Genomic DNA, 14585 nt, shown 5'->3' with positions numbered 1-14585 from the left:
CTTTTCAAAACAGTTTTTAGATGGACATAGCTGACATCCATGTGGTTCAGTGATATTCCCAAGGCAGTTATACCTTTTTTGCAAAGTAAAATAAAAAGATCCAAACAGCTTTCTGTTTAGTAGTGATGCCCCAAGAAAGGCAAACTCAGGACAAACCAGACGGAAAACCGTGTGTAAATATGCTTTGCAAATTGTCATTTGTGATTTTGTTTCTGTAAATTTCCAAACTGTGGCTACAGATGGTATTGGCATGCTTGCAGGCACTTTCCTTTCTGCTTCTGTTATTTTGCTGTATTCCGCATATCAAACGGGACATCAAGTGGTATCAAATCTGTAAAACATGAACAGTGATTACATTCACTTGAGTGGAAAACTGTTGATCCACTGCTGCTCAAACTGTTTCAACACATCTACAGTGATCAGCAAAGCAGAATAAAAAGAAAAATGTGTTTTAATCACTATTTTTCTTTTTTTTTGTAAAATTTCAATGATCACCCTATCCTTAGGAGGCTTTACCCAGTGCAACATTAGTGCAAATATTTGCACATTGTGAGTTGCCTGCAAAATAATTTCCAATTTAACTGAAGCAATTTAAAATTAAAGTTGCATGCAACACATTCAGTTACTCCACTACATAACCAATTTAGCAACTCATCATTTTTATAGAAGTTGTTGTTCTCACTGTAAAGTCATCTGTGACTGACTATATTACATATCTTCTACATTTTTAAGATCTTTGAATATTTTTTCTAGCTCCTATGCTATTGCCATTCTTTTTTTTTCTATGTCATTTACCTGAAATGACAACAGATTGGGGATGACAGTTTACAGTGAGTGGTAACATGGATGTCTTTGAAACCAACCCCTTTGTGGATACAATCATTAGAGTGTACTCCACGTGCTGTCCAGGGGTTGGCACCTTATGTGTTTGTGGCCTAGCTTGGTACTCACAAAGTTGATGCCAGCATCACCACAATACAAAATGATTGATTAGCCAACTCAGTCTCTCCTCTTGTGTTAAATGGGAAGAATCACACTGCATGGCTTCTGTTGTCTCAACCGGCTCCTGAGTAACCTTTACTCTAGTAAGTGTTCTTCTGACGTGTTGATCAGTCTTGGGTTTGTTGCATGGGTGTAGCAGATGATCCAACCTGATAGCCAGAATGATGAGTTGATCCAGAGTCTGGTCATCATCTTTACAAGCGAGCTTATTTAATATGTCTAGATTCAGCCCTTTTCAAAAAACTACTAAAAGAGCTGCCTCGTTCCACCCACTACTAGCTGCTAGTGTGTGGAACTCGAGAGAATAATCCACTACTGAGCGATTCTCTTGACGTAACCTTGAGAATAATTCCCCACTAACCTTGCCCTCATCCTGATGGTTGAAAACAGTCTTAAATTCTACAACAAATTGAGTGTATGAGAGGCAATGAATGTGAGCCCACTCACATGGCTTATCCGCCAAACGAGACACTACAAATGCGATCTTGGCTTGATCAGAGCTGATTTGGAATTTTCTAAGTAAACAGAACACTGGAGCAAAACATCACGGCACTTGTCTGGATCACCCTTATATTTATCAGGCTGATTGACTGGAAACACTGATGGGGAAGCCACTGCCTGGGCTCTGGGGTGAGTAACATTCAGCTAGGGCTCATACTCCGGAGCTGCGTAGTTAACCCCTTAATGCTAGCCACTAGTTGGGTGTGAGGCTTTACTGAAGGATTCAAAGTCCAGAGTCATCATCAGAAAACAGGCAAATCCAAATGACAGATGATAAGGCAAACAATCACAAGGGCAGAGCAAAAAGGCAGAGTCAAAAGGACAAAAGGCAAAGGTCATACACAAAAACAATGGATAGAACGCTCAGTAGATCACAGAATGGATACAATACCTGCAACTATCTACTGCTAAAGCCTAGACTTATATACTAAACTAAGTAAGACTAATGACACAGGTGACAAACATTAGTGCTCTGGAGATCTAGAGCGCTGATAGGAAAGTCATATGAGTAGTCATGTGATCTCCTGGAGGGTTCTGGGAGTCCAGATCCACGCTGGGACTTGGTGCATGCATGACAATATAAGCCTCTTCTACATATTTGAATTATTTTTTATTTTTCAGATTTCCTTTTCAACTTAGAATTAGATCATCTATTTTTTTTAATTCTCTAAATAAATCAAATACAATCATTTGACATTGTGTTACTGGCATTTATTTGATGATACTGATGCCCATCATTGAGACAAGTGCACTTTTGAGTTTCAAGTGAGTTGCAGGATGCTTAGTTTCATATAGGTTTCAAGCAACTAAAGTTGCACGATAGTATCACAAAGTAAATCTAGCCTTACATACAGTTTTAGGCCTTTTTTTCTTTTGTCTGAAAAAAGAAAAGTGCCATTTATTACCATTTTTTGGCCGAAAAAATATGGCAAATGGGCAAAAAAAAACCTAAAAAACATGGTGTTCATTAAAACCATTTTGAAAAGCTAGGCATCTTCAAACTTTCAAAGGACACTGTTTGTGCTTGGACAGACTAGGAGTTAGAAAAAAAAGCAGTTTAAAAAGTGTATTATTGGGAAAACTGTTGGATTCTCTTTAGCAAGCAGGCAGTGATGAATAGGAGCACAGGAGCACAAATTTCATGAAGCTGTGCCCATCTCTGGGTTTTGCTTCTTTTTCCCATCTGATGAATTTGGAATCAGAGCCCAAAATTCAAAGTGTGGCCGAGGGGTTCCATGTCTAATGGACAGCAGCAGGTCTGAAATTTCCATGAGGCACTGATCCATGATCCAGTGGTCTTATTATGGCTCCTGCACCTGTTTACACAGTAACCCCCCTTGGTCTCACCTGTGGTGTGTGCTATACTTGCTTCTACCTGCTCAGTACAGGGAGGCTTCAGGGGCTGTAGCTATGGGGGCTTTGGTGGGGTTCAGTGGAGCTGCTGGCTCACAGCAGGAACATTCTCAATGAGCCCTTCACCACTCAGGGTGAGAGAGCGAGCACACAGCGCTTCAACTTTAATTGGTAGGAAAATCTGGGCCCCCAGGAGCATGCGGTGAGACTGGTAAAAAGCCAACGTTCATGCTAAGGGCTAAATGAAATATATATTAATACTATAATTAATAGTTCATTAGCAGACCTTGAAGTCAGAACCTCCGCACTACAAAACAGAGCCCAGAGGAAGGCTGACAAACGCTTGTTTGTGTTTTTCTCACGCCTTCTCTCAATATGAAAGGCACGCAGAGTGAGAGAGGGAGAGAGTGGGAAGAGGTGAGAGTTCAGTGAGGTCGGCCTTGTTTATTTTTATTGTTGCTTCATGACTGCGGCTTTTCATTAGTTTGTTTTATTTTAATGCAAGAAAACCTAAATGCCTTCCAGCTCCGCCGCATTGTTTAGCTCTGTTGCTCGCACCATGACAAAAAGGCAGTGATTTTAAATTATGCTCGCTGGGACCTGTGCGGAAGGCTTGTGGAACCAAAATGAAGGTTGAGGCCCCCTTAAAGAGATGCCCTGCTAACACACACACACACACACACACACACAGACATAGTCATCCACTTTTTCTCCTTGTGTGATTTTGTTTGTCATAAAACTGCAGATGAAAATACGAGTTGGCCTGAAAGGTTAATTCCTGTTAAATTATCTCTGAAAATGGTCAGAAGAATGTGCTTATTACAAGTTGAATTAGTTGACTGAATCTTATTTTATCTGTAATTCATAGTTCAGTTTTTAACCCTTAAAGAGGGATGAGTTATTGTAGTTCTGCACAGGCTATTTAAAGGAATATTTCCATGTCAGTTCCAAGTAATAACAGTAACAAGGCAAAAATGTAAAAGACTGGTAAGTCAAGTCAAGTCGAAGTGTATTGGATATACCCCTTTTTAACAAGCGTTGTTGTAAAGCAGCTTTACAGGAAAAGACCAGGTCCAAGCCCCCATGAACAAGCCAATGGCAACAGTGGCTAGGAAAAACTCCCTAAGAGCAACAGGAAGAAGCCTTGAGAGGGACCAAGATTCAAAAGGGGAGCCCATCAGGCTATAACAAGACTGGACACAATAGCTTAATCTTAAATCCTATTCAGAGTGGATTCATTTATCAGAGGCACATCTGTAAAATACATTGTCATATCATCATGTTCTATTCACATGAAAAGCTGATGATATTGTGCATATTGAGTAATGCTGTGATGATAATTTGTAGCTATTTGTGAATGTAAAGTGCTTTATACATGTAGCTGCTGTTGTAGTCCCTGTAATCAACCTTTAATCTCACTTCTGATAGACTTTATTTAGTTCCTCCTCCTGCTAATGCTGTTTTGCTGTGAAGGAGATGAAGTTTTACCACCCAGACAACCCAAAGTTCTACTACACCCCCCATGTTATTCAGTCCCCCACAGAATAAATGTTCATAATTTATTCAAATCATCACTAGTTTTTCCTCTTTCATTCTTCATTACTCAGCTGTGCCATTGTGTATCTAAATTCTCAGAATACTCTGACACCAGGGCAGTAACATAAGAGAAGATGGCAATTCTGCTGCTGTTTAGCACTGGGGAAATGGTTTCAAACCTCATAAGATCAGCCAATCATTTCAGGCCTTGTAAGTTGTAAGCCAATCATATGAGACCAGGGGAGGGGCTGTAGAGCTACTACTCGCTCTGTAAAGTCAGTCAGCAGCCACTGAAGTTGTATTTTGGCTACACGCTCACTTTAATAAACATTAGACCAGGGGTGGGGAGCTCCAGTCTCGGAGGGCTGGATTCCTGCATACTTTGGTGATTTTCCCACTCAGGCTCACCTGATTTAACTCATCAGTTAATTTAGCAGGGAATTCAGCCCTCAGCTCCCCACCCCTCTATTGGGCCTTACTCCAAATACATACAGAGTGAAACAGAAACTAGTTACAAACTGGAAATACCTGCCTACAGTATGGATTTGGGACAAAATGTGGTCAGTGTAGCTGCCTATTGGGTTTGTACCCTGCTGCTTGTTAGCTAGCTAACTGTAGGTTAAAGAAAATGAGGGGCAGGCTAACACGTTAGCTATAGCATTCTCAGTTAGTGAGTGTATGAACGAGCGAAAGAGATAGAAATCACATTACGGACAGCTCTGTACATTCTTTCCTTTCATGTCACTTCAGGGCTTGAAGCAAGGTCATCAGTATTAGCTGTTGACTGTCATTTACAGTGTCAATGTCAGTTTTTTCTTCCTCAGTTCTTCAACCTTTGGATGGACATTTTCTTTTAAGAGAGACGGCAGCTGAAGGCCAGTCAGATTTGAAGATTTTTGCACATTCAAATACAAAAATGAACATACTGATCTCTCTTTAGGCCTTGATTTCTTGTAAATCTGAGTTTAATAAAAAATAATTAGCTACTAAATGCAAGTAAGGAGGACAAGAGACAGAGGCTGAATAAGACTGACAGAGCTGAAAGAGCAGGTCTGATCAGGTACTTTTTTATAGTCTGTGTGTTTGAATAACATATTCAAAACTTTGACTAAGCAGCTTAACTAAGAGAGAGGAAAAAGCATTGCTTGATTTAAATACCACTGCTTGATTTATCTGTTGTAAGTGGATGGATAGCATTTAGATCATATAGACAGATCTTCTGCATGTCAACTTCACCACATGGTCATTTTTTCATATATATATTGCATTATTTTTCAATATTATGCCTATTGCTAATCTAAACATTCATGATGGACAGATATTTTGGGGCCATTTAAAACTTTTCTGAGGGAACATGCCCCCTAAGAACCCCATTATGAAGACTTAGCCCACTTATGTATAAATTTCTACTGAAACTTTTGGTTTTTGGAAGACTTCCAAAGCATTCACTGTTTTTTTTATCCAGGCTAATTACATAATAAGGCTATTTATTCAGTAACTACAGGGACTTTAATGCAAACTGGCTGAGTTGTTCTTAGGTTGTAGAAGTGTGTAATAAAACTTTGGCCCTGTTGGTGGGCCCTGGCCTTTTAAGGGGTTAATGTGAATGTGTGGCAGAAGACTTTTTTTCATCTGCCTGGAAAATCCTTCAAAATAGACATTTATATCCAGATGGGACTACATCTATCAGAAAACCAGCACAGGTTTAATAGTACCTGTAAAAGAGGAAATAACCCTACACTCTCAGAAAAAAAGGTGCAAAACTGTCACTGGGGCAGCACCCCTCTTGTCACTGGGGTGGGACCCTCAAGGTTACATCTTAATACCTTTACTCAGGGAACATAACTGGAATCCATTGAAATAATATGTTCTAAGTTTTATTGACTCCACACACCCCATCTCATCTCCAGGCTTTTTACTTTATTGTTCTGTTTTAAAATATTAGGTTAAGAAAAGATACAAATACATACTTTTCACCTGGAAAAACCAATTTAAAGACAAAAGAAAGAATGAAAACACATGAAAACGTGACAACATTTGCAATGGGTGGGTAGCGCTGTCGCCTCACAGCGAGGAGGGCCTGGGTTCGATTCCCCAGCCGGGTGACCGGAGTCCTCTTTGGAGTTTGCATGTTCTCCCCATGTCTGCGTGGGTTTCCTCCCACAGTCCAAAGACATGCAGTCAGGCCAATTTGATATGCTAAATTGCCCGAGTGTGTGAGTGACTGTCTGTGTCTGTCTGTCTGCCCTGCGATGGACTGGCGACCTGTCCAGGGTGTGTCCTGCCTTCCGCCCGATGACTGCTGGGATAGGCTCCAGCACCCCCCCCGCGACCCTGACGGAGAAGCGGCTTAGAAAATGGATGGATGGATCTGGGTTAATAGAATTTAGCTGAAGCTGCCCGTATTCTTTAATGGGCACATGCAGTTAACAGCACGGCGGCACACAAAAAGCATGTGTTTATGGACTTGATTCTCCTTAGTGTTCTGCTGACAATGATCACGTTCTAGATCTGCAGCTACACACATGCTAAAGAAACTCATTCTGGGTGGACCACTGGAGATAGTCAGAACTTACTTGTAAAAGAGTTGATTGAGGTAGGGTTAATTGAGTGGGGTAATTTATTATGATTATCATTATTATTATGTCATAATGCTTGTACTTTGAACAATTTAGGCTCCAGTGTCGTTGTGAAATATAATTGAAAGCAATTATTCGACGAGAGTTGAAGGTCATTTGCTCACCAGAACAACAGTACAAATGGAGGGAGGCAGACAGGCCTGCAGAAGGGTTAGCAGAGAGTGTCTTGCAGTTCAAGCAGACAGTGGCAGCCAAAAATGACAGTGGTCCAGTGTCAAAATGGTGCTGCCACCATTTTAGACTTCCACAACTTCAAGTTCATTCAGCAGTTCTGTGGTTGTTTGTAATGAAATAATAAAGCCATAACCAACCCACCAAAGGCATTAAAACAGGTTTTTACAACCTTTTTTAGTTTTTAAAGCACATTAAAGGATGTATTTGATTGTACCGACTTGATTTTCATATGATTTTATGGTTGTAGTGATGACGAATAAATGCTACAATCTAAACAGCTGAGATTCCCCGCTGCGTTATTATTTTCATGCTCCAATCCCTATACTGTGTACAAATAGCACATACACTCACCAGCCACTTTATTAGTTACACCTTCAGAACTGTCTTAATTCTTTGTGGCAGACTTTCAACAAGGTGTTGGAAAAATTCCTCTGAGATTTTGGTCCATCTTGACGTGATAACATCACGCAGTTGCTGCAGATTTGCTTCAGCTGCACATCTATGATGCAAATCTCCCGTTCCACCACATCCCAAAGGTGCTCTATTGGATTGAGATCTGGTGACTGTGGAGGCCATTGGAGCACAGTGAGCTCATTGTCATGTTCAAGAAACCAGTTTGAGATGATATGAGCTTTGTGACATTGTCCTGCTGGAAGTAGCCATCAGAAGATGGGTACACTGTGGTCATAAAAGGATCGGCATGGTCAGTAACAATACTCAGGTAGGCTGCGGCATTTAAACGATGCCCAATTGATACTAATGAGCCCAAAGTGGGCCAAGAAAATATCCCCCACACCATCACACCACCACCACCACCAGCCTGAACCGTTGATACAAGGCAGGATGGATCCATGCTTTCATGTTGTTTACGTCAAATTCTGACCCTACCATCTGAATGTCGCAGGTGAAATCGAGACTCGTCAGACCAGGCAACATTTTTCCAATCTTCTGTTGTCCAATTTCAATGAGCCCGTGCAAATTGTAGTCTCAGTTTCCTGTTCTTAGCTGACAGGAGAGGCACCAGTGTAGTCTTCTGCTCCTGTAGCCTAACTTCTTCAAAGTTCGAAGTGTTGTGCGTTCAGAGATGGTGTTCTGCATTCCTTGGTTGTAACAAGTGGTTATTTGAGTGACTTGTGGTTATTTTTAGTTGCCTTTCTATCATCTGGAACCAGTCTGCCCATTCTCCTCTGACCTCTGACATCAACAAGGCATTTTCGTCCACACGACTGACCGCTCACTGGATATTTTCTCTTTTTCGGCCCATTCTCTGTAAACCCTAGAGATGGTTGTGCGTGAAAATCCCTGTAGATCAGCAATTTCTGAAATACTCAGACCAGCCCGTCTGGCACCACAACCACGCCATGTTCAAAATCACTTAAATCACCTTTCATCCCCATTATGATGCTCGGTCTGCACTTCAGCAAGTTGTCTTGACCACCTCTACATGCCTAAATGCATTGAGTGGCGGCCATGTGATTGGCTGATTAGCTATTTGTGTTAACAAGCAACTGAACAACATATAATAAAGTGGCCGGTGAGTGTATATAAGGCATCTTGCTGGTGACATCTGGTATAAATAAAAATAATGCAGGGCAACAACTAGCAACAACAATTAGGCATGGGAATGAGATAAGTAATAGCCACAACTTAGTAAGACATGGGAACGATATCCTAATGCGTGGCCAAGACGTAGTAAGGCATGGGAATTAAATCAGGCCTTATTACACTGTGTTCAAGTCTTAATTATGTCATTCCTATGCCTTACTAGGGCAACGCATTAGGGTCTTCTTCCTATACCTTACTAAGTCGTGGCCAGATTTAAATTTCTGGTTCCCACACCTTACTAAGTCATGGCCGAGCATTATTTTGATTTATGCGGGATGTTGCCAGCAGGGCTCTGTACATATATGATTAGAAGTGCACTCTTTACTGTAGTAGGTGAAGTACAGAAGTGTGTGGTTTGGGACGCAGTGAGATGTGTCTGATAATGCTTCGCCGTGTTGCTCGTTAGCTGCTCAGTAACACTTAAACATTTCAAAGCAAAAGTTTGGGGTATTTGTTGATTAAAGATCTATGTATAAGGCACCTTAGTGTAACTGCAGCACTATTTAAGGTGGAACAGAAAATTCTAATGAGAAACTGGCAAATAAGAAGCTGAGTTGAGCTTAATATTTATGTATGAGTTTATTATTTAAGAGCTTTGTCAGCTTTGGAAGCCACTTAGTGGAAATGCAGTAAGGGTGATGAGATGAGCTCTAACTGAGTCACATCTTGTCTTCGAAAAGGGTGATGCAGTCTTCTTAATGATGTAATCGAACACTATGAATAGCTGTGACTTCTAGAGATATTTATGATGATGTCATAATGCAACCCTGTACTTTGATCGATTTAGCCTACGATGCCATAATGAAAGATTCCAGAGTAATTATTTGATCACAGTTGAAAGTGATTTGTTCAGCAGAACGACAGGCCAAATGAAGGGAGCCAGATAGACCTACAAAGGGCAGAGCATCTTGCAGCATGAAGAGACAGTGGCAGCGTAAATTGACAGTGTATTGAATTCCCAGATCCCAGTCTTCCTAATTAAAGGGGTGGTATGTTTAATTCCGTTAGTGTGTGGCAGGGCTTTATCAGATCCCTTCCCCTGTCTGATTACAGCCCTTTACCTTTACAGCCGATTACTCTTCTCTCTCTCTCTCTCTCTCTCTCTCTCTCTCTCTCTCTCTCTCTCTCTCTCTCTCTCTCTCTCTCTCTCTCTCTCTCTTTCCCTCACTATTCTCTCTCTCTCTCTCTGTCTCTCTCTCTCTCTCTCTCTCTCTCTCTCTCTCTCTGTCTCTCTCTCTCTCTTTCCCTCACTATTCTCTCTCTCTCTCTCTCTTTCCCTCACTATTCTCTCTCTATCTCTCTCTCTCTCTCTCTCTCTCTTTCCCTCACTATTCTCTCTCTCTCTCTTTTTCCCTCACTATTCTCTCTCTCTTTCTCTTTCTTTCTCTCTTTCCCTCACTATTCCACTTTTCTCTCTCTCTCTTTCCCTCACTATTCTCTCTCTCTTTCTTTCTTTCTCTCTTTCCCTCACTATTCCACTTCTCTCTCTCTCTTTCTTTCTCTCACTATTCTCTCTCTCTTTCCTTCGCTTTTCTCTCTTTCTGTCTCCCTCACTACTCCCTCTTTCTCTCTTTCTCTCTCTCTTTCACTTTGCTCACTCTTTCCCCTTATTCTTCTATCTAATCTGTTTTCTCTTCTCCTGTTCTCTTTCTTCTCTGCTCTCTCATTTTCTCTTTATTCTTTATCTTTTTCTCCTCTCTGTCTCTCTCCTGTCTCATTGTTGCTCTCTCTTTTTCTCTCTTTATCTTCTTTGCATTTTTCTGTTTTATCTTGCTTTCTTTTCACATGGTCTCTGTCTCCTAACATTATCTCTTTTATCTCTATTTCTTCTCATTCTGTCTTCCTTTCTGTTCCATGTTTTCTCTCTTGTTCTCACTTTCTCTCATTCTCTTTCTCTTCTCATTCTCTCTCTCAGATCTTTCAGGGTTTGTTAGCTGTCTTCTATAACCTCGGTGATGGAGACTTCAACTTGACCATGCCCTCTCATCGTCTGGATAATGGCGAGTGGCATGAATTGTACCTTGATCGCCATGACAACGAGATGACCCTGCGGGTGGACGGTGGTGGTGGGCGACGGGAGGTCACACGCTCACCGGGGCGGAGCCGTGAGATCGTCATTGACCCTTCTGTGGTGATGCTGGGAAATTCTTTCCCCACTGGACACAATAAGAGCTTTCAAGGTAGATTTTGTCCTGCTCTGTAGTGCATGAGGTCAAGCATGTCTAAAACATATTGGTCTTAGACTTAGTCTGATGTTCACCTTTAATTGTATCTACACTTATTGGCCAACTTATTGGAAACACTTTCCTTATAGGTTTGTAGGCTTACATTTGCAGACTGTAGCTCATCTGTTGCGCATTTTATCAGCCCCTCTCTATACCATCCATTAATGTAAAATGACCACCGCTGATCAGATCTTATTATTGTGGTGGTTAGCTCAGTTTCTGATGCATTGGCTAGGTGTTGTCAGTTTTGATAACATACTTTTATTGACTATGTTTGTAGCCATACTGAAACAGCTATTGCTAAAACACTGTATATCAGTTTGTTTTTGTTGTAACACTGGTTTTACAATCATGCAATTTGGCATGCAAAACAACTATTTCTGATTGGACAGTCAAAGTGAGTGATGAAACCCACCACGTAGCGGTGATAGTCGGAAATCTGGCTTACACAGCTAAAAGCACATAATTGTCGGATTAAGTGCTAGTCTGAGTTCATGTTACAGGGTTGCAGCAGAACATTTTTTTTTGTGTGTGAACACAAAAACAGAATCTTTTCAAGTAATATTTGAGCAACTTTTACATACCTTTGCCTATAAATATGATTTTTAAGATTTAAGATAATATTTTATTTTCTCTGCACATACCATGGTCATCCGGTGTGCCAGCAGTGGCTAACTTGATGATGAAGTATGTGCATGTTGGTCCTTTAATGAACAAGTCTTTTCATGACTTTAAACATGAATGTGACTCGTCAAGGTGGAAAAACAAAAAAGAGCATGAAAGTGAATGAAATGAAAAAATGAGTGATAAGCCTTGCAAAAGTGCCTGTGTGCAGCTTTCATGCTGCTCAATTATTAGTTTCTGAGCTCAATCACGTATGGCCTGTTTTGAACCAGTCTAACATTTTTGCCACCAGAGCTAAATGTATGTCGATATGGGGGGCTAAACCTGAGCTCATAGCAGCTTATCCAGGGCAAGAGTTCTCCAACAGCATGCTATAAAGAATGTGTAGTGCATTATGGATTCATGCTTTAATCCTCTTCCCCTGTCTGATTACACTCTATTGTATTGGAAAGAATGAAAGATTAATAGTGGTGATTAATACATAATGGTCCCAAATGCACCTTTGCTGTAGAGAGAAAGTGTGAACCCACTGAATATCTGGCATGAAATGGACAAGGGAAGAACGGATTAAATGACATATGATGTGAAGGACAGAGTGAGAAGAAAGGGTGAGAGCAGGATGAGTGCTCCCCCAGGCCTGACTGCTTGCAGTTAGACAGGCTAGCCTCAGGCAGAAACATCCGCCGTGTGTGTTCAATAAATGGAGTTTAAAAGCAACTTTCTCAAAAGCAGAAGACATGGCGTGACACGTGAGTGTATGTGCATGTATATGTACTAGGTTTATGTTACGTTGTGGGGACCAAAACCTTTTTATACAGTCACATTGTGGTGACCTTACTTCCACAAGTAAGCTTGTGGGCACTTCACAAGTGACCGCAAGCTGGTCCCCACAATGTAAATTATTAAACTTTGAGGTGAAGCCATGTTTTAAGGTTAGGGTTAGGTTTGGGGTTAGGCTAGTATTATTTATGACTAAAGTTTGTGTAAGTCTCCAGGTAATGAATGGAAGTCTATGTAATGTCCCCACAGTGCACAAAAAAAAACTTTGTGTGTGTGTGGGGGGGGGGTCTATTGTATTGGTATAAAGAAGCTCATGGGAAACTATCTAATGGTTTGCTAGCCACAGAAAGGCAAACAATTACTCTGAAAGACCTGCATACTTCAGTGGCTGAGACTGGAGCGAAGGTGCACCAGTCAGCAATATCAAGGGCTCTGCAAACAACTGGCCTATATGAGAGGGAGCTAGAAAGAAGCCATTACTGAAGAAAGAAAATTAAAAGATATCTGGACGGAGCAAAATGTGGGATGAGTTTTCATGGTCAGATGATATAAAAATGCAGGAGTACTAATTAAAAATGAAGAGAAAAATAAGGACTATATTCTTTAACTGTAGAACTATAAAGTGCTCCTATATGGTAAGTGGAGCTGATAAAAAGGACAACGAATGTAGATACTGGGAGGTATACTTTCCAAAGTGGCCTGTCAGTGTATATGTACATTGTTGCAGACCATGTTTTGCCCTGAATGTTACTTGGATAGGCTAACAGTGTATTTATGGACTCTTGTTTGTGCTGAATGAAGAACATGTGCACAAATTCTCAACTACCAATGAGTTCAGTGTTTTAACAGTCCCACCCCATCTGTTGGTGTGTGTATCTTTGCCAGGCTGTATGAGGGACCTGAGGCTGAATGGCCGCTACGTGCCACTGGACGGTCAGCCTAAAGAGGGCGTGTCAGTGGTCAGCTCTCAGGGAGTCACTCTGGGCTGCTCTTCAGATTCCTGCAGGAGGAACCAGTGCACTCCTCCATTCACCTGCGTCGACCTCTGGAGAATCCATGAGTGCAGGTGTGATTTCTGTTTGTTTTAATATGCCAGCTGCACTGACAGATTTTCATGACAAATGGACCAATAGAGTATTGCTTGAAATGAAATCTAATTGCATTAAAATGCATAATTAAAACCTCCTGTAAAGTCACCATTTTGGAGACATGAGATTCATATTGACTTTGGTCTCAGCTACTTTACATTCTTCTCTCTACAGTCACTCACTCACACTCTTATACATGCACACTGTGGGGTGTCTCCCCAGTCCTGCTTTAGATGCACGAGACCCTCTGGGGCTGTCTGTAAATTTGCCAGTATCAAACTGTGACAGGCATCTAACCCTACTCCTCTCACTGCTGGTTAGAATTAAAATGGGTTGGTGTAGGTGGGTGTTTGTGCATGTACATTCATGTGTGTGTATGTGGGTGGGTGCATGCATGTGTGAATGGGGTGCAAAGGGACCATTTTCTTATCTGTTGGAAAAATGCCTTATTCTGCCGCTTATCAACCTTAGCATGGGCCGCAGTCCAGGAGGGCATGCATTACTATGTTGTGTGTGTGTGTGCGTGTGTGTGTGTGTGTGTGTATATATATATATATATATGTATATGTATGTGTGTGTGTGTGTGTGTGTGTGTGTGTGTGTGTGTGTGTGCGTGCATCTTTCTATGCTCACATTTCTGTAGCTGAGGCACATTGGTATTTAGCCACCTTTACAACAGTTCTAAATACTGTTCAATGCTCCATCTGTTACATAGAGATTATCCCAGTGTGTCTCAGTGTCCCATGTCCAGACATTCAGTGGAATCCATTAGATTTGGATACACTCTGGAGACTTATTTGCTTTGCAAAGGATTGTCACAATAATTTACAAGCACATCGTGACATGGGCATGGGTTTATAGACAGAGTGTTTACTGAGGACATTTCATGTTATTCCCCCATAATGTGTAAGATTTAAATTTTCACTTATGGCATTCATTTATAAGAATTAACTATGTGTATGCCAGCCAGCAAAAGTTGTGTATGGCTAATGCAAGGCTAAAGTAATTGGTGATAAATCCAGTAAATCCCAGTGTTTTATGCAAACAGTCAGTCATAT

General features: G+C 41.1%; 1 protein-coding gene across 1 annotated transcript in view; it reads left to right on the top strand.

Annotated features, from left to right (window-relative positions):
- Window positions 1-14585, top strand: part of si:ch211-186j3.6 (neural-cadherin) — a 374937-nt gene that overhangs the window by 331239 nt on the left and 29113 nt on the right. Inside the window, exons 29-30 of the mRNA XM_017723303.2 lie at window positions 10726-10990; window positions 13325-13505. Of these exons, the coding sequence (XP_017578792.1) occupies window positions 10726-10990; window positions 13325-13505 (446 nt within the window). The remainder of the gene's footprint in view (window positions 1-10725; window positions 10991-13324; window positions 13506-14585) is intronic.

This window comes from Pygocentrus nattereri, chromosome 25, assembly GCF_015220715.1.
Source record: "Pygocentrus nattereri isolate fPygNat1 chromosome 25, fPygNat1.pri, whole genome shotgun sequence".
In the NCBI taxonomy this organism is placed as follows: domain Eukaryota; kingdom Metazoa; phylum Chordata; class Actinopteri; order Characiformes; family Serrasalmidae; genus Pygocentrus; species Pygocentrus nattereri.
This window is presented reverse-complemented; position numbering and strand designations above follow the sequence as displayed.